Source organism: Strix uralensis, chromosome 15 (genome assembly GCF_047716275.1).
Source record: "Strix uralensis isolate ZFMK-TIS-50842 chromosome 15, bStrUra1, whole genome shotgun sequence".
Classification (NCBI taxonomy): domain Eukaryota; kingdom Metazoa; phylum Chordata; class Aves; order Strigiformes; family Strigidae; genus Strix; species Strix uralensis.
In genome coordinates this window covers 16,746,042-16,767,793 of record NC_133986.1, presented here as the reverse complement: position 1 = coordinate 16,767,793, position 21,752 = coordinate 16,746,042, and the positions used below count along the sequence as shown (strand labels likewise).

Genomic DNA, 21,752 nt, shown 5'->3' with positions numbered 1-21,752 from the left:
AGGTTGCTGCTTCTAGTTAAAACCAAGTTGAGAACATACCACTTATGCTGTGTGTATATAACGTTTTTAATTGGAAGCCCAGAAGGGACAGCTTTTCATGACTTATCTGCAGAGATCTAGTTACTTCATTAAGAAAATAATGTCACTTAGTGAGAGTTGGCGTGGTGGTGGTGGTTGGGTTGTTTTTTGTTTCTTTTTTTTTTTTTTTTTGGTTTTGTTTTTTTGATATTGGGAACCAAAGATAAAAACCACTGGTTTATGGATGTTATCCATACTGGAGAATGGACTTTTGTGTGTCAGTCCCACAGCAGTGAATCTGGTGTAAGATGTGGCAGGAAGGGTGGTCCATATACTGCTGATTTCATTTAAAGTTATCTTTCCTTGGCCAACGTGTGATTTCTGTGAAAACAAACCGGTGCATTTCCAGTGTTTAATGACATCTGTGGTGGTGTTCCTGGCTAACCAGTTGCTGTCCTGAGGGCTGTTACTCTGCTAACAGAAGTTGTGACAGAAGGTAACTTCCATCAGGAAAACATAAACTGTATGGTAAATACAGGACATGTGATGGATGTCTCTGGCAAAGACTGGGAATAGACAAGAATGTTTTATGTTTCAGAATAAGCTGTTTTGTGTGGGCTTCTATTAAGCTAAAAATATGTCCTTTGTATAACCAAAGTTTATAGATTGTGTGTGGAATGTCCACGTTATGCCACTTCACTGATATGGTTTCATTTATAGCCCAGGCCACCATACAGATGTTATTCTGCTAGAAAACAAGTTAATGAAGTTTGAGTAACTGTGTAGAAGTACGTCATAACATGTCTTTAGCTAGATTTAATATTTTTCTTCTGCTCGCAGAAGTAGGTACGTTTTCCACTAGGTTTTTGAAGCTTTGGATAAGATGCATTAAGAAGTGTTGTTCTAGTTTTGAACTGGTATACACATGTTCCAGGAACCTAGTGAATAAGTAATCTTGAAATCTGTTTTGTGTTTAGAAACCGGCAAGGTATTCACCTGGGGCAGAGCGGACTATGGGCAGCTTGGAAGGCACGTGGTGGGTCCTGATGGGCAGGAGGCGTGCACGGCATCTGAACGACGCTTGGAGCTGTTGTGTAATGTCCCTGTTTCAGTGCCTTGCCTAAATGGAGCATCTCAGGTAAAGAGGAAAATTACCTTTTTTTCCCAGGTTGGGTTTTTTTGGGTGCATTAAAGTAATTGGACCATTTTCCTAATAGAACCCTTTCCCAATTTCCTAATAGAATGCTGCAGCGCAAGCCCTCGCTGCTCTTCCTGAAAGCTCAGAAGTTAATACGATTCAATTATTTCAAATTTCTTAAAAGGCTTTTGCATTCAGAAACTGATTTTTCCCTTGGTGGACCAGAGTTACCACTAGCAGAAGGTGCCAAGTTCTCTCAGATATCAGTGTGTGCAGGAGATAGTTGCACCTGCAATACAGCCTAACAGATGAGGTGGGCCCCTGCCTGGTGTAATGCTAGCTTTGTGTGAAGCCCTCTGTAATACTTTAACCAATGGCCTTTCTTTAACTGATAAATAGGGATGCCACAGCTTCCAGCTCAGGCTGTCTAAGTATATCATGAATATTTCTCTACCTTATCACATCGAGTGGTACTGGAAGTTTTCTTTCTATATGGCTAATTTGATACAATATGATTTATCCTCAAGCGTAAAGGTGAACAGAAAGAAAACTTTACTCAAGTTGTTTGCTTTGGTCTGACACAACGTGCAACCTGTACTGCCTACAAACCATTTTCTTGGCTTTTTAGTGGCTGAGAGACAGCGTATGGCAATTGGCCTGTTGTCAGGCAGTGTGCAGGTCCCATCTGGGCAGATAACTAGTCAAAAGGTATGCATCTCCCTGGGGGATAGCTGGCAGTCAAAATGCAAAGGATGCGTACAGGTTGACAGCTTCAGCTGCAATGTGTATTGCATCTCTGCCTCCTGGTAGTCTCCCATGGTGAGATTTTGGTTAGAAGAGTCAGCCTCTGCCCTTTCCCACCGTCAGTGTTCTGTGGATGTCTGCACTCACAGATGCGAAGTGGAGCTTCAGAGCCTAGGGTGCTGCACTAATGAAGAATTTGTTTAGTCAGTGTTGTCTCCACTGAGTCTCAAACAGCTCAATCATTTTGAGATGGGTGTCCCTGCTTTTGTCATTAGATATCTATAGAGAACACCACTTGTTGAATCTGTTTCATGCTGGTTTTCATCTGTGGTTTGGGCACTGCCTCAAGTATGTAGTTCTGTCATTTCTCATACAATACAAAGCCAGGCAGCTTTTGCACAGGGGAACTTATGCTTGGCAGGACGAGTGATCCATGAAGGTGAAGGAAAGGGATGCATTCAGATGTATTCCTTGAAAAGGAAGAGAAGAACAATCTCATCTTCATTCTGCTGTCCTTAGTGCTGTTCCTCCTTACAGACCGATGAGAGACCTGATTTGAGTGATTAACAATGGCAGTGTTCTGGAGCAGGCATCATTCTTTGCAGAGCTAACAGCATGAAGATGATTTAAGAAGAGCGTGATCGAGAGCTAGCATCATTTGTACCCTAAGAGGAGCTGTGTTGATGAGAAAAGGAAAAAGCAGATAATAAGAGCCTAAATTGCTTCACTTAAAGATTACAAAATAATGCCAGAGCTAGAATTTATATTTAAAAATGCATTAAATTGCAGTATGTAGGCTATGTAGGGTGTGAGCTGGTTTTTGTTTACACACAAGCTACCTTTTTTCCATTTGTTGTCATATGGAGATGAGATTTGATTTGAGAGCTGAATTAAAAGGAATACAGAAAAGATGAGTTCTTTTTCATGTTTACCTTGAATTAACAATTCCAATTTGCATGTTTAATGCAGAGAGACAGTTTAACAGTTGAGGATTACAACTAATGATTTTTATCCACGGTCTATTTTTACAAATAATTTTTAGTGATTTAACTGAATTTTTTGGCAAAGCTGTGGTCTGCCGATTGCCTCTGCACTTCAGTTAATATTGTTAAAACCAAAATGGAGAAACTAATCTAAGGATTAGAGAACAGTATAAAAGGCACACTGGTTTACCTCAAGGACAGCGCAGTAGATTTAACCTTCTGTGCTGCTCCTTGTGTCCATGCCCGTAGCTTACCTGCTTTCTCCACCAAAGACCAGGGATTCTCCTGTCTTTGTACTGAAATGGATATAATGTCTGTGTCTGTCTACCGCTCCAAAACCTGATTTTTGAAGTGTTGAGTGACCTATTCCATTGTGAGTTTGACTTCAATGTTCCAGATGAGTTTGTCAGATGACCTTAAAAAATATGAGCACTTTTTTTCTTTCAACTGAAACAATGGAAGAACAAAAGCCTGAATTTTAGATAATTATCTACTGATCTGAGTATGTCTTCCTGGTGGCTTTAAAGGAGTGTGGTGACATTGTGTTCCTGGAGTCTCATGTGTTTAAACTTTGTGAATTAGGCAACTTGCAGGTCTATTTATTATTTTCTTCTCAGTGCTTTGGTGCATAACCGCCATGGAATAGGATGAGGCACTGAAAAGAAACTTCAGGCTGTAGCTGAAGTCAGTTGTGTGAGACATTATGCATGCAGTGCTCTTGTGTTGTGGGGCGTCCTTGATTGGACCTCTTCAGAACATCTGACTCATCTGCTGCCTGATGTGCATTCATATCCACTGCTCTTCAGATGAAAGGACAATTAAGTACAAATGGCCTGAAATATGATGAGCCTCTGTATTTAGCAAGTGCTACAAAGACCCGGTTTAATGTTTCCTCCTTGTCAAAATGCTTTTCCAGTCCGTTTGATATTTTTGGTTTTAATAGCTATCGGTTTACTGTTTGTGGTATGTTCAGCATGTCGTTCACATCGGAGCAAACATTTGCTGCAGCAATAAACAAGTGAGAAGTCATTGTGTGGTGCTGGACGTTTCTTGCTAAACTGGATGGAAGGGCAGGCTACAGTCATTTTGGATATGCAGCAGTGTTCACATGGAGCTATGTTTTCATCATATCCTTTCTCTAATCTTGCACAGCTTGCTTTAAGTACACTTTTCTGAGGAGGGATCTCTGAAATTTCAGTTAAGAAATTAAAAAAAATTCTGTGTCATACTGTCACTTTTGGGTTTTCTTGGGCTTAATTCCTTCCTCAGTTTTACTGGCACCCAACTTAAATCTTGATGGTGGATGTAGGGGCCAATTGTGTTGGGGAATGAAAATAACTGATGGACTTGTGGCAACACGTACCTGTGTTTGTCCTGATCATGCTGTGGTCCATAATTCCAGTATATACGTTCATCCTGTACAATGCAGTTTGGTTTTGATCCTCCATATGGTTCCTTTTTCCAGGGAACGCCATCATGAATACACACATTCTTATAGCCCTTTGCAGTCAAAGTTTATGGTGACTCTTTTCAGTGGCAGTTGCAGTAACATGTCATTTTTGTTCAAGTATTTGAAAGATAGCTTTGTTTTTAGTGTATTCCTGTGTTTTTCCTTTTTTTTCCTCCATTGATGTTGAAAAATGTTAAGCATCTACCTATAAGACAAATCAAAGATATCTGCTATGATGATAATTGATTATTATATGATTGATAAGTTAATGTATAAGCATTGATATTACCTTAACACATGGACACAGTAATATTGAAAATGGAACTTTTTGGTTTACAAAAAATGACAACTGTTTTTGTGGTTTTTGACTTCTCGGTGAAAATTGTCAGAGGCCTCTTTGTAAGTAAAGCTGTAGTGGAGACTTTAAGCGGTATTAAAATAAATAACCTGATAGTAGTGCATATGCTGTGCTGTGTGCGTGGCTTTTGTATATTTAGTTGTTTGACTGGGTAGTCTAAATATTTGTGGCTAGGTTCTTTATTTTGAATGGTCAAAACATGAGGTTTATATTTTTGTGGGAGAGAAACAACAAATTGAACTTTCCTAAACCAGATTTTACTGCTCAGTTTGAGAATATACGTGTAGTAACTGATCCAATAAGCTGCTTGAAAAAACCACTTTGAGTGTTAGGGAAGGAGGTAAATGCAAAAAAGTCTCTTTAGGTTTTCAAACTCAGTAAGTTTTAGATAATCCAAGGATATAGTTCAATGGAAGTGGTGTTGTGAAAAACAACTCTACTCCTTGTTCTTTGATTTGCCAGCTTCCCTCAAAACTCCTGACTGTGCCACAGAAACTGATGCGGGCCCTGGAAGAACTCATAGTAAAAGGTAGTTCTTACTTTGCAATACTTACAGCTAATAATGGAAGCAAACAGGGAATGGGAGTGGAAATAGAGAAATGACATGACTTCAGGTGCAACAGCAGGTCACCTGCAAAGCTGAGAGAACCCAGGTACTACATATTCCACTCCAGACTTTTGCTCATTAAGCTTTCTCTCTTGTGACATCACTAGAAGGGAAAGTTAGTTGATATCTACGTGCTCCAGCCAGGTCAGATTGCTGTCCATGTTATATTTCAGTTAGTATGTGTTGCTTTCCCTGGATGTTTATTTAATGCTGTGAGATCTGTCCATCTAGTGATCCTTCATGATGAGAGGTAAAGGCCAGCTCATCTTTTACTGAGGAGTTTGTGAGGTCCTTCTGGACCAATTCATTAAATTATCCTCATTCTTAAATTGAAGTGATGTGGTAAGCAAGTAGTGCAGTGGTGTGTTTGTTTTGTTGTTTTTTTGTTTCTGTCATGAATTGGTGTCTTTTACAGGTTGGTCTTGATCTATGTCCTTTGAGAAATGGCATTGTTGAATTTTCCTTCCAGTTTTGTTATGCTGTTTTAGAGATGCAATGATAAAAATGGTAATGTAGAGATGGTCCCTTTAATACTCTTGCAAGAGTGTTCTTGGCTTATCAATTCATTTTAAGTGACAATAAAGGAGAATAAAGGCCATGGAGAAGTGGGTTCTGAATACAACTCACTGTGCAGATGAGAAGTTACAATTAAGAATGAAAATAGAGACCAAATTGTTGAAATCATCATTAGGGGGGAAAAAAAAATCCAAACAGGATGTATCAAAAGAATGAAAATGCAGCCTGTGTACAAAGTACAGGAAGTCTGTGTTTAGATTAGGTGTTTGTGTGATCTGTATGCCATGTATAGGAGAATAACACTAATTGTGGCAACACTGCAAGAAGTTTGAGAGGAGTTTAGAGTTATATCACAGGAAATGAGGAAATGGGGTTTACTACTTAGTCAGTTCTCCCTGTTGTTCTCCTAGCAGGAAATTGAGAGCAAGTAGCAAACTTCTGAAATTCAAATGCAACTTTTTGGCTAGGTAGCCATCCCATTTATTCTGTGCTTTTCTTATCCCGTTAAGACATGACTTTGGTTTGTAAAGAATATCTTATGGCCTGGGTAGAGGGATGTTTAACACTCATAGCAAAGTCATTTCTGGAAGTTAGGAATACCAGTGTGTTAGGCAACAGAAGTTACACTGGAAATATTAGTCTGCTCCATGAAAACTGTAATCTAGTCGCGATGTTATTGTAAATAATTCGGTGAAGTGAAGCTCAGCTATTTCCCTCTAGGTGAAAGGATGGGGAGCTTTGCTTTCCTCTTCTTGTGGCTATAAGCAGAGCCTAGATCACCAATCTGGGTGTGTAATTTTTGGAAAGTGAAGAGGAGATGATATTGGTTCCCAGCACCGTGCTTCCCATCACCCATACCAATTTCTCTGCAGCTGGCATTGCAGAAAGGGAGATGGGGAGTCAAATTTTCACCAAGTGAACGGCAAAGAAGAACTCCCACGCTGCCTTTGCATGCCAAAGAGCATATGCTGTGTGAGTACAAACTAGAGGCTTTCCTATTATCACTTTTGCAGATGAACCTTGGTTTAAAATGACCGAAATTGCTCTGCTGGCGTTGTACTGTAGCGCTGAAGTAGCAGCCAGGCTGCTTTGTAATCTGTGTGGAAGACCACGAAGGGTTGATTTGCCTACAGTTTGGGTGAAGTAGGAGAGGACAGGCATGGCATGAAGCCAGGAGTTGAAGACCCACCCAGCATGTGATGATTGAGGTGTTATAAATGTGAGTGTGGGCGAAGCCTTAATCTTCATAATTCATAAATTAATTTTCCATTTGATAGCATGTTGCAGTTAGAATTCCAAATTAATACCTCGCTTGGAGATCTCTGAAAGTATCAGGGAAATGGAAAGAGGTTAAAACTACTTGGAACAGTAGCCATGGCTTGTGCAAGCATTGCATCAGCTGTCAGGAGTGTAGCCCTAAGAATGAGACCAAATCTGCAGCTGTATTTAATGAGCCTATTAGTAGCAAAATGACTAATCAAGTTATCTTGTTTGTAACTCTGTGTCATGGTTGGAACCTGGCCAGCAGCCAAACACCAGGCAGCTGCTTGCTCACCCTCCCCCTGCCCAGGGGATGGGGGAAAGAATTGGAGAGGTAAAGGGAGACTTGTAGGTTGAGATAAAAACAGTTTAATAATTGTAATAAAGTAAAACAATAACAATACTAGAAAGTACAAATGGGTAAAATGCACAATGAGCTGGCTCACCACCCACTGACTGATACCCGGCCCCTTCCCGGCTAGCGATCCCAAAATACCAAGGTCCTGCAATTGCAATCCTGGAAGTGAGAGAGAAAACCCCCCCTTCCTGGCCACTCCTCCTTTATATACTGATCATGACGATGCATGATATGGAATATTTCATTGGTTAATTTGGGTCTGGTGCTCTGGCTGTGCTCCCTCCCAGCTTCTTGTACACCTGTGCACAGGCAGGACATGGGCAGTTGGAGAGTCCTTGATCTCTTCGCAACAATGGGAAACATCAGTGTATTATCAGCATTCTTCTCATACCAAATCCCATACTGAATCCAAAACACAGCACTATTCTGGCTACTAAGAAGAATAATTAACTCCATCCCAGCTGAAACCAGGACACTCTGACCTGCACATGCTCATACCATATTTGTTAAATTAAAAATACTGACTGGGTCCCATCCTTCTGCATGGATTGTTCTAACAACAGTGCATCATCACTGCACCTCACTCAGCTCAGAGACAGCTTGTAATCCAGCTCATTGCTCGTCTGAAGTATTTCTTTGCACCAACAAACGCCATGAACTTTCACTAGTGCCATTCACATGCATGATGCAGTTAATGCCTGCTAATCAACAATGGGAAGTGCTGCAAAATTGCTTAAAAAATAAACTGGGTGTTAAGACAAAGGCTCTGTGAGCAGCAACCTTGGAAGGTGACAACTGTTAGTGCAGAAATCCAGTTCTGCCTCACTGATGTTGTTTCAGTTAGCCTAAACAGAAAGGTTTCAATGTAAAAAGTATGCATCCTAGTTTAAGGTGAGTCAGGTCTAACCCAGGGTATGTGCATGGACATGTTCCAAATCCAAGTGAAAATATAGTTTGAAGCAAGAGGCCTTAAAGCATGCAGTTTTTCATTCTCAATTTGTCATTAAAACTGTTACAGAGAAGGGATTAACAAATCAATGCAGGCTAAAATGAGAGAAAATCAATAAGAAACTGTAGTGAACTGGAACAAAGCTATCAATTTACAGCATTCTCTGCAAAGAAATCTCATCCGTACCTCCTTTTATGGATGGAAAAATAATGTGGAAACAACGATTTGGGGTTAGATTAATTCTTTTTTACCTGGCTGACCCCAGAACTTTAGGTCAAGAAACTTCTGGTGTAAATGCTACTTATGTTTCTTTTGTCTGTTGTGTTGATGAATTTTACTGGCAGGTTCTACTACAGTGGAATCTTAAAAAAAAAAAAAAAAAAAAAAAAAAAAAAGTCAAGGAGAAATATATCATTTCAGTTACCCTCATAGGGATTTGATGGAACACTCTCTTTAATTGTTTACTTTTTTGTATTAGTAGAAGTGACTTCATTATTTCTTCATTGTTTTTCTGTCTCCTTTTCTTAAGAAGAGTGTTACTTCTGAAAAGTCACTCTTTAATAGTTCATATGCATTATGTTGGTGGAAAATATGCTGGGCTATTGGGTAGTGCACTATAGATGACTGAGATGAAAGACATCTTACTGATTCCAACTCTGTTTATTGAGTTGTTCCTTTGGTCCTTTCAAACTCATTTCTCACTGTGGGACTATAAACTCACTGAGGCAGTGCTGTTCTGGCCAGCACATAGACTGCTTCTCCCTGCTTTTAATTTAAGGATTTTGGATTTGGTTTAAAGTTGGGTTGTGCTTGTACTTTTATGATGGTCATGGTGTTTGTTTTCATTTATCTGATGTTTCCAGCTTTCACTTATCAATGAGTCATTTAAACTGTAAGCCCTGCCAGTCTTTCTGGCCTTTGTGCTTATGTTGTAAGTTATTGTAAAGCTACTGTTTAATGAAAGATTCAGAAAAGAGAGAAACTTGTGTTTCTGCTGTGATGCTTAAAGTTGTTGCTATGCCATGGCACACAGCAGGTTTCAAAGACTGGTTTACTGGGTAGCCTGCTAAATGACAAGTACCTGTTTGTCCTCCCACCTGGTGGCTCATCTCCTTTGCCTGTTGGCTGCCTTGCCTCTAATTTAAACTGAAGTCGTCAAAGGCAGAAGCTACCTCTGAACTCTGTGTGTTTTTTACGTGGTCTAATATGGCCTGTGCCTTTGCCCTAGCCCGAGCCTTCAACCAAGAGAACTTGTTTGTGAAAGGAGGAGAAGGAAGGAGAAGAAAAAGTAAAAATGATGCATCTAATCCTGTGATGACAAAAATGCCAAACTGTCTCCTGTTTTAAAACTTGCCTGAGGATTTATTCTTAGTCTCTTGGCAGTTGATTGCTGAGGTCTCTATAGATTCAGTGGATATCTCATGCAATCAGATACCAGCAAAGATTGCTAAGACCTATGCTACTGTTGATGCCTTGCAGATTTTTTTTTTTAATCATAGAAAAAGCAAATAAAAACCTTATAAAGAAATTTTTTAAATTGCATTTTCAGGGAGGAAAAAAAAAAGATAGTTCCTTAGAGGTATGGTTCTAAAAATGCTACCTCCCACGTTTTGCCCCTTTAGCTCCCATCTTCTGATTCCTCCTTTTCTTTCCAGGTGCAGAGCTAATGTAAACAATCCCTTCCTTGGTAAGGAGTGCTGGGGGAGCCAGTAAGGAGATCTTACTGTGTGTGTGTTTTTCCAGAACATTGTTTGGCATAATGTTTGTGCTCCTAAGTGTTAAATTAACAAGCATTAAATAGTTTTCCTACTGGTAATTGCTTCAGTGGAATCCCTTCTGTCCAGCTTTTAAAAGTTGCCAAGGTTTACCTGCAGCCTCCACTGTTAGCTGATTTCACACTTTGAAAGTGTGAACCTGTTCAAAGCCTTGAAAAGCTGAGACCTTGGTTTATTTCTGTAGAAAGAAAAAGGAAAAACAAAGAAGCCAGGTTTTGCTGCACCTCACAAGAGATTATGGGGGGGAAGTACTTAGCGTTTGTAACTTCTTTGTTCTCTATGCAGATGCAAGCAGAGAATATGATTTTTAATTCTTGAATCTTATTTCCTTATGTCTTCTCTGGTTGGTCTCCTATTTTGATTTCTTGTGGCTTTGAATTTTTTTTTAATGTCTGGATGAAGGAAACCCCTTTTTCTTTGGTAGTTTTGGGAAAGGGTTTATGACTTAAATGTACAAAAGTAAATACCAGTATTAGCAAACAGTGAATTGATTATTTTTTGTTCTCTGACTTCTTGATCTGCTACTGCTCCCTTTTTAGGATTTAACCACTATAAGTAAAAAATGAAGGCCTCCTGATTTTCCTAAAGATGCATTACTCATTGTGGTAATGCAGTTAAAATGAAAAAAAGGAGCACTCCCTTTTAGAGCAAATAGCTGCGTATTTATAAAAATTTAGACAATAATTGGCTTACAATTATCAAAAAAACTTTGTGACTTTTGGGAGTACAGTTACAAGAATTTTTCAGAATTTTATGAGGAAATAAGAACAGGAAGCAGGATAAAAAGCATTACAAGGTTTTTAGTTATTTGTGGATGTTTCAGATGTTTGGTTTCAATGTATTTCTTCGTTAACATGAAAGCCATGTAGGGAGATGGCTCTTCTCCTCCAGTGCATGTCACAGAAGTCCTTCCAATTTTCTCCGTGAATTGGATCAGAGAGGCTGCCACGATACCATGTGAGCAAAAGTTTTTCACCCAGCTGCATGCAAGCCTGCTTGAGATCAAGCAATGTTTGGGGCATTGTGTGAGCCCATCAGTCCTGCCATTAGCCCTTCCCCAGGGGCAAAATAATAGTTTGGGCTCAGCTATTGTAACTGGGGTGGTAAGTTCAACATCAGTGGTGAGCAATGTTCTGTAGTTGTTTTCATGCTATCAGAATGCCTTGAAAACTCAGTGAATGAGAAATACAAGCGAAATGAATGTGTTTGCTGGAGAACAGAGGTATCATCATCTGTGGTTGTCTCGTGTGTGTATATATATATATATGTGCTCTGCAAAATCAGCTTCTTAACAATCTAATGCAATATGTAGTTTAGCATACAGCTATGGTTAGTCAAGGTGCTTTGGGGCCTGCACAAAAGCAGAAGCAATAGAAGTGTTTCTGAAGTTTGGAAAGCGTTACAGTAACTTCCTACGTTGGCTGCTGGCAGCGTGGTCAAATACATGGGTTTCATGCACTGTATCATTGGTTCTTCTGATATCACCTTGCTTAATACACTACATGACGTATAAGGGATTCTGCCGTGGATTTGTGAGGCAAATTTGTTTCTCAGCATGTTTTATTTAGAGAAGTTGGCAAAAAGCAATCTTTTCACCCTAAGTGATCTGTCTTGAATACTGGTATGAAGAACTGATTCACATCTGAAGCCTTTAGTTGATCCTATCCTTTATTTCATGTTCTTGAGTGGATTGTTGGATGAGAGAACGTTTATTAAAACAATTCTTATTTCTAACACTGAAATGGGTATTTGAGAGCATAAGTCTTATTATCAGTGATGTTATCTTGCGCTAGTAGTTGTCAGCTTGCCTGTTGAAAATTTAAATTTGTTATGTTTTAAAGGATTACTTTGAAACTGCATGCCAGTTTCTTAAGAACATGCAGACTGATTTTTACTTCACAGTGAGTCTAATGTTTTCATTGGGAATGCAAGTCACAGGTTGTGGTGGGAGGGGATGTTGTCAGTCTTCAGAAAACAAAAATTCACAATCTTCTCTTTTATGTTTCACAGCACCTGTTGTGGTTTGATTTGTATTTCTGTTTTAAAAGAATACAAAATATTATTTCATGGTGGTTGTTATATCATGTGGAAATAGAAGTAATCTTAAACAAACGAGAAAATAGAAATCTGTGATGACAGTCACTTTTTAAACTTCATTGCATACCTCTAAGACTTCTTCCTCTTTGATTTTGCTGATTCCACTCAGTATTTTTATGTGGGACTTTCATTACACAGAATTGAGGCTAAGAAAAATGTAGAGACTTGTAGAAAGGCATTTACATGGTCAGGTGTAAAACTTTCCATGGGGATGTTTTGTGTTCAGTTTAGATGTTAGACTGAAATCGCCTAAACAGAACATAATGTTCAGATTTGCAGCTTCAGAAAATGAGAGAATACTTAGAGTAATAGAAGTCTCTCTTTTGGTTTAGCAGTTTGCATTAAATCTTACAGGATTAATTTGCTGTCTCTGGTTTTCCTTGCCACAGCAAGTCTGAAATACAGACTGCTTGGAGGGGCATGAAAAGCAAAATTCTTGTGTCTTTTTACTTAAAAAGATTAAGATGGTATTTGTGAATTATGGTGATGCTATTTAATAATCTTAAGATACAATTATTTTAGCTTAGCTGAGAAGCTGTTCAGAAATATGAAATATGTCTTTCATGTTTGAGGGATAATGTGTCCCATCCCCACCTCCTCAACAAATGAGGACAGTATAGTATCGTGTTTTGCTTACATGGAGGCATCTACAACATTCTGTGGCCAAATGAGTTAGGAGTGCACTAAGACTGACAGTATTCAGGGTCTTCAAGGATGACCGCTTTTGCGTGTGAGGCCTCCGTTTGCAGTCAGATTGGCAGAAAGTCAGTGAGAAAAGAGCATTTATTCACTTCTGTCGAGTTTGTGCTCAGCATGCCATGCCAGAGAGAATTCTAATAAAATCATTTTATCTGAGGATCTCTCAAATTTAGTAACGCTAAGTATGTGAGGGACTAGTGGTGTACCGCTGCTGAAATTAAGTATACATCCCAGCTTGCTCTTTCAACCTTTTTTTTTGCCTGTACTCTCCCCTTTATACTTTACTTACTGATGGCTGCTTTTAGATCCCTGTGTTACTACAGGGATTTCAAATGCTGCTGCTGCTTATTATCATTTTGGCAACAGGTAACATGCTTCAGAAACATCTCTTTCCATTCAGTGAGACTGCATGTGCTTTCTCTTTGAGTCCTGTAAGTGAAAGAGAAATATTTTACTTTCTCTTCTTATTGCAAGGCTAAGCACTCAATTTTGATAGTTGAGAAATCAAGACCAAATTCTGAAAACCTTTTATTCATGTTAGATAAATGCGACTCATTGTGATGCACTTATATATTGTATGTTTATACATTTATTGAGAGAAATGTATAATATGCCAAATAATGCCCATGCTTGGATTCCATTCCATTCCAGTGGGATGGGGAGGAGAATTGGAAAAAGAGTAAAACTTGTGGGTTGAGATAGAACAGTTTAATAATTGTAATAAAATAATAACAATAATAAACTATAATAATTGTAATGAAAAGGAATTTAAAAAAACCAACAAAAACCCCAAGAAAAGACAAGTGATGCCCAATGCAATTGCTCACCACCCATTGACCAATGCCCAAGCCATGATGTGCCCTCCAGCCAACTCCCCCAGTTTCTATACTGAGTATGACATCCTGTGGTATGGAATAGCCCTCTGGCTACTTGAGGTCAGCTGTCCTGGCCATGGTGTCTCCCAGCTTCTTGTGCACCTGCTCGCTGTCAGAGCATGGTGAAGTGAAAAATCCTTGACAGGATAAGCACGACTTGGCAACAACTAAACCATCAGTGTGGTATCAGAGTTATTCTCACGCTAAATCCAAAATACAGCACTACCAGCTATTAGGAAGAAAATTAAGTCTATCCCAGCTGAAACCAGAACAGTGTTCAATGCAATATATTGGCTGATATTCAGGGAGAAAATGGATCGAAATTATTAAAACACTTGGAATGGTGATGCTAAATTAGTTTTAAGTCTGATCGAACAAAAATGAATCTGAATTTTAGGTTTGCTCTTCAATGAGACTACTTTAATGTCATTCCCTTAGTAACTTTTAATTAAAATGGTAAGACAGAGATGTCAGAAGTAGTAAAAATACAGCTGTTCTTGTGTTGTTACATGTAATTTAGATATACCTAGGTATAATTGAAGAGGAATACTTTGATTCTGGAAAACTGGTATTAGAAAACCCATGGTTGTTACATTTGTCTGAGCTGCATCTCCCAACAGTTCAAGTAATTTGTTTTCACTCATAATTTATTTAATAAAGATCTTTCATGCAAGACCATAATCATTACACATGCCTTAGCTGAAGCTTCCTCCTGAGAGATTTTGCATCTGTTTTTTTTTTTTTTTTTTTCCCCCGCCCTGTTTCTTTTTCTGGCTCTCCTGCCCAAGAGAGTTGTTCTTGTGTAGACCTACTGAGAGCCATCTGGTGTGGCTGCTGGGAAGCCAGCGCTGCACACCTAAACAAGGCTGTCACACTGTTCACATTTGTCACAGTGCTGGACCTGCACCTGTGAGAGACGGTCTGCAGATACAGCTTTGTTACCTTTTTTTAAAATGTGTGTTAGGTCATAAACTGCTGGATACTTCAGTGCATTATTTCTCGGAGAAAAGACTTTCTCCAAACTTGGGGAAAAAAGGAGTGTTCAAGTGGCTATAAGAAGGCATTTGAAAATGTAAGGTCTACAGTCTGTTTGGACCTGCTGGGGGCTAGCATTCAGGCCTGCCAGTCACTATCTCAAGGACAGGTTTTTTTCAATGTACTATACATTCTCCTGCTTCTGAAGAGAAGAAACTTCTATACTGCATAAACCTGAAGGCATGGCTTTTTATTCATCCCTTTTCCAGCTAAGGGCAATAATTCAAGGTGAGATGCAGTAGCGCTTTATTTCCCCTGGATCAGTGTCAAACTTTTCAGCTGAGTTTTAGAGCTGACCTGCCTGATCTTTAAATAATCTTTTCCTTCTTCTGGCAATGTAGCAGCACATTTTCCCCCACACCCCCCAGGCAGATTCTGCTACCAGAGTTGCTGAAATGAATAGAAGACTTAGTGGTCAGTAGTGGCATTCTGCACCTCTTTCTCAAAGCATAAGCTCTGCTACATGTAGAAGAATCCCCATATGTTTCTTTCCTGTCTTTCTGTCTTTGTAAGGCACTTGAAGCCTGACATTACTGGATGGAGATGTGTGAAGAATTGAAGACCAGCACATTGCCAATCATAGCAAGGCAAACTGCAGGATCCTGGGAGAGCAGAAGGAATGCACCAGTGGTTTTAGATGACTATACAAAATTTTTTTGTTAACCAAGTGTGCAGTAAGCCCAACTGCATCTTCCCATCTGGAAGCTGCAAAGAATCCGTTGTTCACATTGCTGCTCTTGTCTCATTGTCATGCTAAAATCAGAAAGCACTATGCACCTGCCTTCTGACCTGAGTCATGTCCCAGTGGGCAGGGTTTTCAGATGATCTTTGCAGGTGAACTGTCTTGGAATAGCAGCATAGTTCAAAGCCTATCTTAAGAGCTGACAAAAGAAAGAGGGGTGAAATCCCCGTGGTTAAATAGAAGCAAGCAGCAGTGCTTAGGTCTCTAATGGACAGAGTAGAATAAAAGGGATAGGAAAGAACCAGCAGCTATTCCTATGCGTAGTATAACACTTCACAGTAAATCTCCTATATAGAATCCTTTGATATTTGTTTGCAGACAACACAGCTCTATAGTACTCTTGACTGGAGACCTGAAATGCAGCAGGAGTTTGAGTCAAGTCCAGTGTTGATGTAGAGAGGTGCACTTAACTCAGTGGAGCTCTACAACATCCAGTGGAGTTGTCTGCCATGTTGTAAAGCCATATAATCGCTCCATTTCTGGTGGCTGTCATAAACTAATAATGAAAAAGGTATATATCTGAGATTAATTTAAGGTAGTGATGATAGTGATCATCTATTAGAGGCTAGGTATGTGTGTTAAGGCAAGCTTTGCTTGAAAGTCTTGCGATAATTGTGAGGTGTTTTAATATATCTTGAAATCTTGTTTTTAAAAAATATTGAAAATCTGAAACTTCAGGTTTTAATACCAAAGTGAAGTAGCAAGATTGCAGCTCTATGTTGTTTATTAGAAAAAAAAAATCTTGTTTTTAAGCTAGCTTCACAGTACTGTTATAGCTTCAGCTGAGTTTCTAAAATGTATTTGGATAACAATATTCTAGCTGTCATTTGACAAACATCCAGTTTTACATTCAGCTATGCAGAGTATGCTTGATTAGGCATATTGATTTGAGAAATAAGGTAAAGCTGAAAGTGATTAAGTGTAACAGAAGCAAATGTTTTTAAGGAATTTAACATTCACTTATGAGCAAGAATAAGCATACTGGCTTTGTCTTTCAGGGACAAGTGAATGAATTGGCTTATAACGTGGTCAATGAAATGGTGAGAGAAGTAAATGTTTGTTGTCAAGTCTTTTTTCATGTAATTGAAGAGCACAAAGAAATGAAGATAGCTTTAAAATGTGCAGCTGTATTGCTGTGTGTGTCTTGTTGAAGTTTCAGTTCATGTGGTATGGTGTAGGTTATTAGTGGTTGCTCAGGCTGACATAATTTTTTTTTTGTATTGGATTTGAGAAATCTTCTGGAATTGGGCCAGAGGGTTATGTGTTCCAGTAAATGACTAGAAGTGAAATTGTGTCTAAATGACTCTTTCTCTGATATCTAAGCCACTGGAATATGTGTTATCATAGTGACTGAAAAATTACTTAATCATTTCAGAGAGGTTTATTTTAGTTAATGTAACCCCCCTCTTCGTTCTAATACTGATTTGGTCTCTGATCTATTGGATTTAATAAGTATTTGAAGTTTGAATTTCCCATGACCTATGTCATGTTAATATGTCTTTAATGCTTGGAAAGCATAATTTATTCTTGTGAAGGTTTGCAGAGTAATAGCACATAGCTCCTTAGAGAAGAGTGAACTTTAACAGCAACATATTTTAATGTTGCTGTAGTTGCTGTGTATGAAGGCAGCATAGCATTTTTTGTTCTAGCTTTCTGTTTGGTTGCCCAAATTTATTAAAGTAATTTACCTCTCAGGAGAGAAACTTCTGCGTTTGCCTTCTGCTCTGAATTAGCTTTGTTTTGAAACAGTGACCAAAACTAACCCATCCATCCTTAAATTGTAGGAGACTTATTCTACCCTTGAGTAGTATTGATGATGTTGGAAACATAAGATGGGTTGTTCTGAGTAAATACAGAAAAGGGAATCTTACCTCAGAAAAATCAGAGTTCAAAGGTCCATTCACATGAGATGATTACAGTTTCTTTGAAGACCACATATTTGTTTTAAGAGCTGAAAGTTTTGTGTTTTTTTGAGGATGTGACTGAGTATGTTGTTTATAGTTAATTGAAACTGATAGATGAAAATCTCACAATTAAGATCTTACTAGGCTTATTCAGCATGGAGAAGACAAGGCTTCAGGGGTACATAGTAGCAGCCTGCCAGTACCTACAGGGAGGTTCATCAAGAAGATGGGGTTGGGCAGGAGGATGAGAAACAAAGGACACGAATTAAAATGTGAGGTTCAGACTTATTGTAAGGAAAACATGTTTCACCAGAAGGACAATCAAGCGGTGGAACAGGCTGCTCGGGGAGGTTGTACCATTTCCATTCTTGCAGAATAGAAAAGACTCATCTGGGTAGAGCCCAAGCAATGTGGTTAGATCTCATAGCTGAGAGCAGGAGGTTGGCCTAGAAACCTGCTGAGGTCCCATTGAACCTGAATTATCCTGTGATCCTAAGATCTTGTTTCTGTCCTCAAAACTGTTTCCACACATGCTCAAAATTCAAGATTATGGAGCTTCAGGCCAGTGCTGTAATATAAAAAGCTGTCAGAGGGATGACTTTTCAGTTTATTTGTTAAAATACACTAGGCAAGGCTAAAATCAAGTTCAGTTTGCAGAAGCGATGCTTCTTACTAGGAAGGCAACCAGTGAGAGAAGGAAATTAAAGAAATCATGCTGTTTTTTCCTGTCAGCTATAATACACATTTTGGGTGTCGCAAAATGTATAGAAGCATTATGTAAGCAGTTCAGAGCTCTCAATGTCCCCCTCTGGATAAAAAAAGGTTCTTGTATTACTCTGATAGGGTAGAAGCTGGCATCTTCTTTCCAGTACTGACTTGTGGAGAGGAAGACTGTAACTGAAATAGCAACTTGGGAAAAACTGCTCATGGTTCAGTGGTTCTTTGTTTTTTTGTTTTAGCCCAGAAGCACTAAAATTAACTGTCCTCTCCTCTTTGTTCTTATTTTCTTTATATTCCAAAGTTTGCAAAGTAGAAAATGTGTTGAGAAGCTACTTTGCAGTTTAACTGTCCATACATTGAACATCAAAGCCCTTGAACTGGATGCTTAAAATGATCATTTGATTTTCAGGGTTTGTTCTGCTGTTTCTCTAGTTATTGTGCCATTTTTCTAGCATAAATTACTCTCATATAAGATTAAGTCATAGTGGTTTATGCTGACAGTTTTGCTCTAAATTTATAAGAATAATTTTAATTCTATGCCCTTCTCACTGTCCTCTGGTTTCTTTTGAGTGCTAATAGACACACAGTCTGCGTGACAGATACGCTATTGAAATTAGTTCACTAAAAACAGAGCCTCTGCTCTTCAGAAAATTAAAAAACCTGATGTCTGCAACGTTGTGTTCTTTTGCAAGGGTAAACAGAAAACTGAAAGGAGACAAATTTGTTTAGAGGTGACACAGATGTGACTTTGTCATCATTAAAATGTTGGAGAAGACTGTCCTGATTCATGAGAATCTTTTTTATTTGAGTATTTCTTCTGAGTTACAGTATTAGTCATCTAGAATCATGTATGCTGTCTGCAGTTCTTTTTAAGGATCTTTGCTTGTCTGAAGAAGTTCCCTTTATTTTTATTCTTTCTCAGAGAGTGATATATGTGAACCTTTAAACTAGCTAACTTTTTCACCTCAATTACTCCTGACATGTTAAGTCAGCTTGATCCACAAATAACTGTGCTAGAAATAAGGTTTTTGTTTTTCATTTATTTCTTTTCTACTTATGTCTGGACTTTCTACTTTGGGTTTGAGTTAAAGGCCTCACAATCAATTTTGTGGAATATAGCCCAAGATTTTACTTTTCTTTGAAATCTGCAAGACAGCTACAAGAAACCTTTTCCATTCTTTGTAAGAGCAGCAATGCTGCTGTTCTTATAAACCATGTTGCTTGTGGGTCTGGTTTTGGCATGATGAAATCAGTGGGGTTTGAAGAGCTGTGTATTTGCAAATCACCTAAAGCACCAGTCTTTTGCTACAAGCTGCCTTGGCTTTTCAAGGCTTAATGCATGGTGTATAGCTGATATTTACTTCTCTTGTAGTTTCCCCCTGCAGAAGAGGATAAGGAATGGAAGTGCACTTGATATTTTTCATGGCGGGTAAAGCAGTTCTGTGGGGTGCTTGGGTACCCTCTGCAAACGGTGGTATGAAAATCTGACTGCAGTAGGATTAGTGCTGTGTAAGGTTACAAAATAAAGGCCAAGGAGTCCAAGTCTGATAAATGACACAGATCATTGATATTGAGTAGGAGAATCTCATCTTCTTGGAGTTTTCAGACTGTAACAATTCAAAATAAGTTGTCTTTTAATTATGTTCTCCCAGTGGCTTGGGAGTCTACAATAGGATCTTCTTAGACTTGGCAATGCACAGATGCAAACAAAAATACTATTTCTTAGGGTCTTTACAGGCTAAGCATATAGAGATGCTTGCAGGCAGCACGCAGGAAGGAAACAATACCATTGTCATTTAGCATGGTTTGCAGTTGACATGAAACGTGTGTTGCCAATATTTTTCCCCATTTGTAGGTATCGTAACAGTGGAAACACTTTAGGAGAAGGATTTTGATGCCTGAGTGTATATAGAAGGCTTTTAAAAAGAAAAAAGGTGGTTTTTTGGTTGAAACATGGGTGGGTAGGAGAAGGGACTAACTACTGTGTGTGTAGAGCAAGCGACAAAGTATTGAAGTGATTACCATCCTGTGGTTTTGACTAGGGAGACTGCTTTATTGAAGATTTTTCTGGGTGTGACATAGCAGGGTCAGCACCACTTCCAGGTGTGGAAAGTCCTATTTGTTGATTCCTTCTGTGCTGGTAGCACAGATGCTGGTGTTGCGTGCTCTGAAGCCAGTTAGAAATCTGAACAGCTCTAAGTACTAAAGTGTTGACATCCTACACGTGTAGCTGGAACGGTGCCTTATCAATTTAGTTGAAGGTGGTGAAAGGGTGCCACAGGGGAGCGAGATTGTTTGAAAAAGTTAGAGATTGTTAAAAGGCAAAGACAGTGTAAAAGAACTTCTTATGAATGCAGCCTGCCATTGGACCTATAATTTGCCATGATACCTATTAATTGGAATTTCTGGATAATAGCAATACACAAGTTTGGGGCAAGTGAGAAAGTGCAAAATTGCTATCTTTTCATACATAAAATCTAGCACTACAAAGGATGTCTCATGCAGGTTTGCAAACTTTCCAAAATTGTCTGTAGCTGTTGAGCTCCAGGGGGTTAATGCAGTTAGTAGTATCATTGTGCGTGTAAGAACTGTGAGATGGGCAAAGGAAAAACATGGTTTTGGCATGATGAGATCACTGTAAAAAGTACATAAGAAATTGCACTAGTTACTTAAAAACTTTAAAACCAGTAAGTATTCATGTAGAGACGGTAAATCTTGGTGGCTACCAACATGACCTGGTTTCACATTTTCATAGTATGCACATCTCTTTGTAATGCTGAATGAACTTTGCAGAGAGTTCTGGATATCTCTGCAGTATATGTCAGGTACCTTTGAAATACATAATATTGATAGGTTTGGCAGGATTTATAAACTTTTCTGGGTGCTGACAAAACAGTCATTCTTTCCTGTTCCAAGGTGAAGTCCAAAAATAATCACCTCAATTTATGATAAATAGCCTGTGCATTAGATGTTGTCAAGGGCTCTTGAGTTAAACATGCTTGAAATTTTTAGATCAGGCTGGTTTTGAGATACGACGTGCCAAAATAGAGTTGGAAAATTTTGATGATGGTATTGCATTTTTCTCATTCTTTCAGTCACAGAACTGAACAGACCTGTATTCTCTTATCCTCCTGGCCCCTCTTTGAACCTACTGCCTGACAAGTATTAGGTATAGAAGGGGGGAAAAAAAATTGTTGGAAGAACTGTTTTGTATCCTGTCCCCCTAAATGCTTGCATGTCTGAGTTAATTTTCCTCGTGTTGTAACAGTAGTACTGCAGCTCTGTAGGAGCATGCTGTGGCTGCGAGCCTCTCTGGCAGCTTGCTTTCACACTTGCAGCTTGGCTTGTTTAATGCACACAAAATTCTGCTGAAAATGATGTGGACACAAGGGTGTAGGCACTTTTGTTGCTGCTGTTCCAGAAAAGGAGCCACAAGCTAGGAAAAGTACAAGTTTTCCAGTGACAGCTTTATTAGATGCTGTGGCTATAAAAAAACCCCCGAACTTCTCCAGAGGGATGTCTTT

General features: G+C 38.9%; 1 protein-coding gene across 2 annotated transcripts in view; it reads left to right on the top strand.

Moving 5' to 3' along the window:
* SERGEF (secretion regulating guanine nucleotide exchange factor) overlaps nt 1-21,752 on the top strand; it is a 156,408-nt gene that overhangs the window by 36,291 nt on the left and 98,365 nt on the right. For both annotated transcript variants that reach the window (XM_074884309.1, XM_074884310.1), the window contains exon 9: nt 996-1,156. In XM_074884309.1, coding sequence (XP_074740410.1) covers nt 996-1,156 — 161 coding nt within the window. The remainder of the gene's footprint in view (nt 1-995; nt 1,157-21,752) is intronic.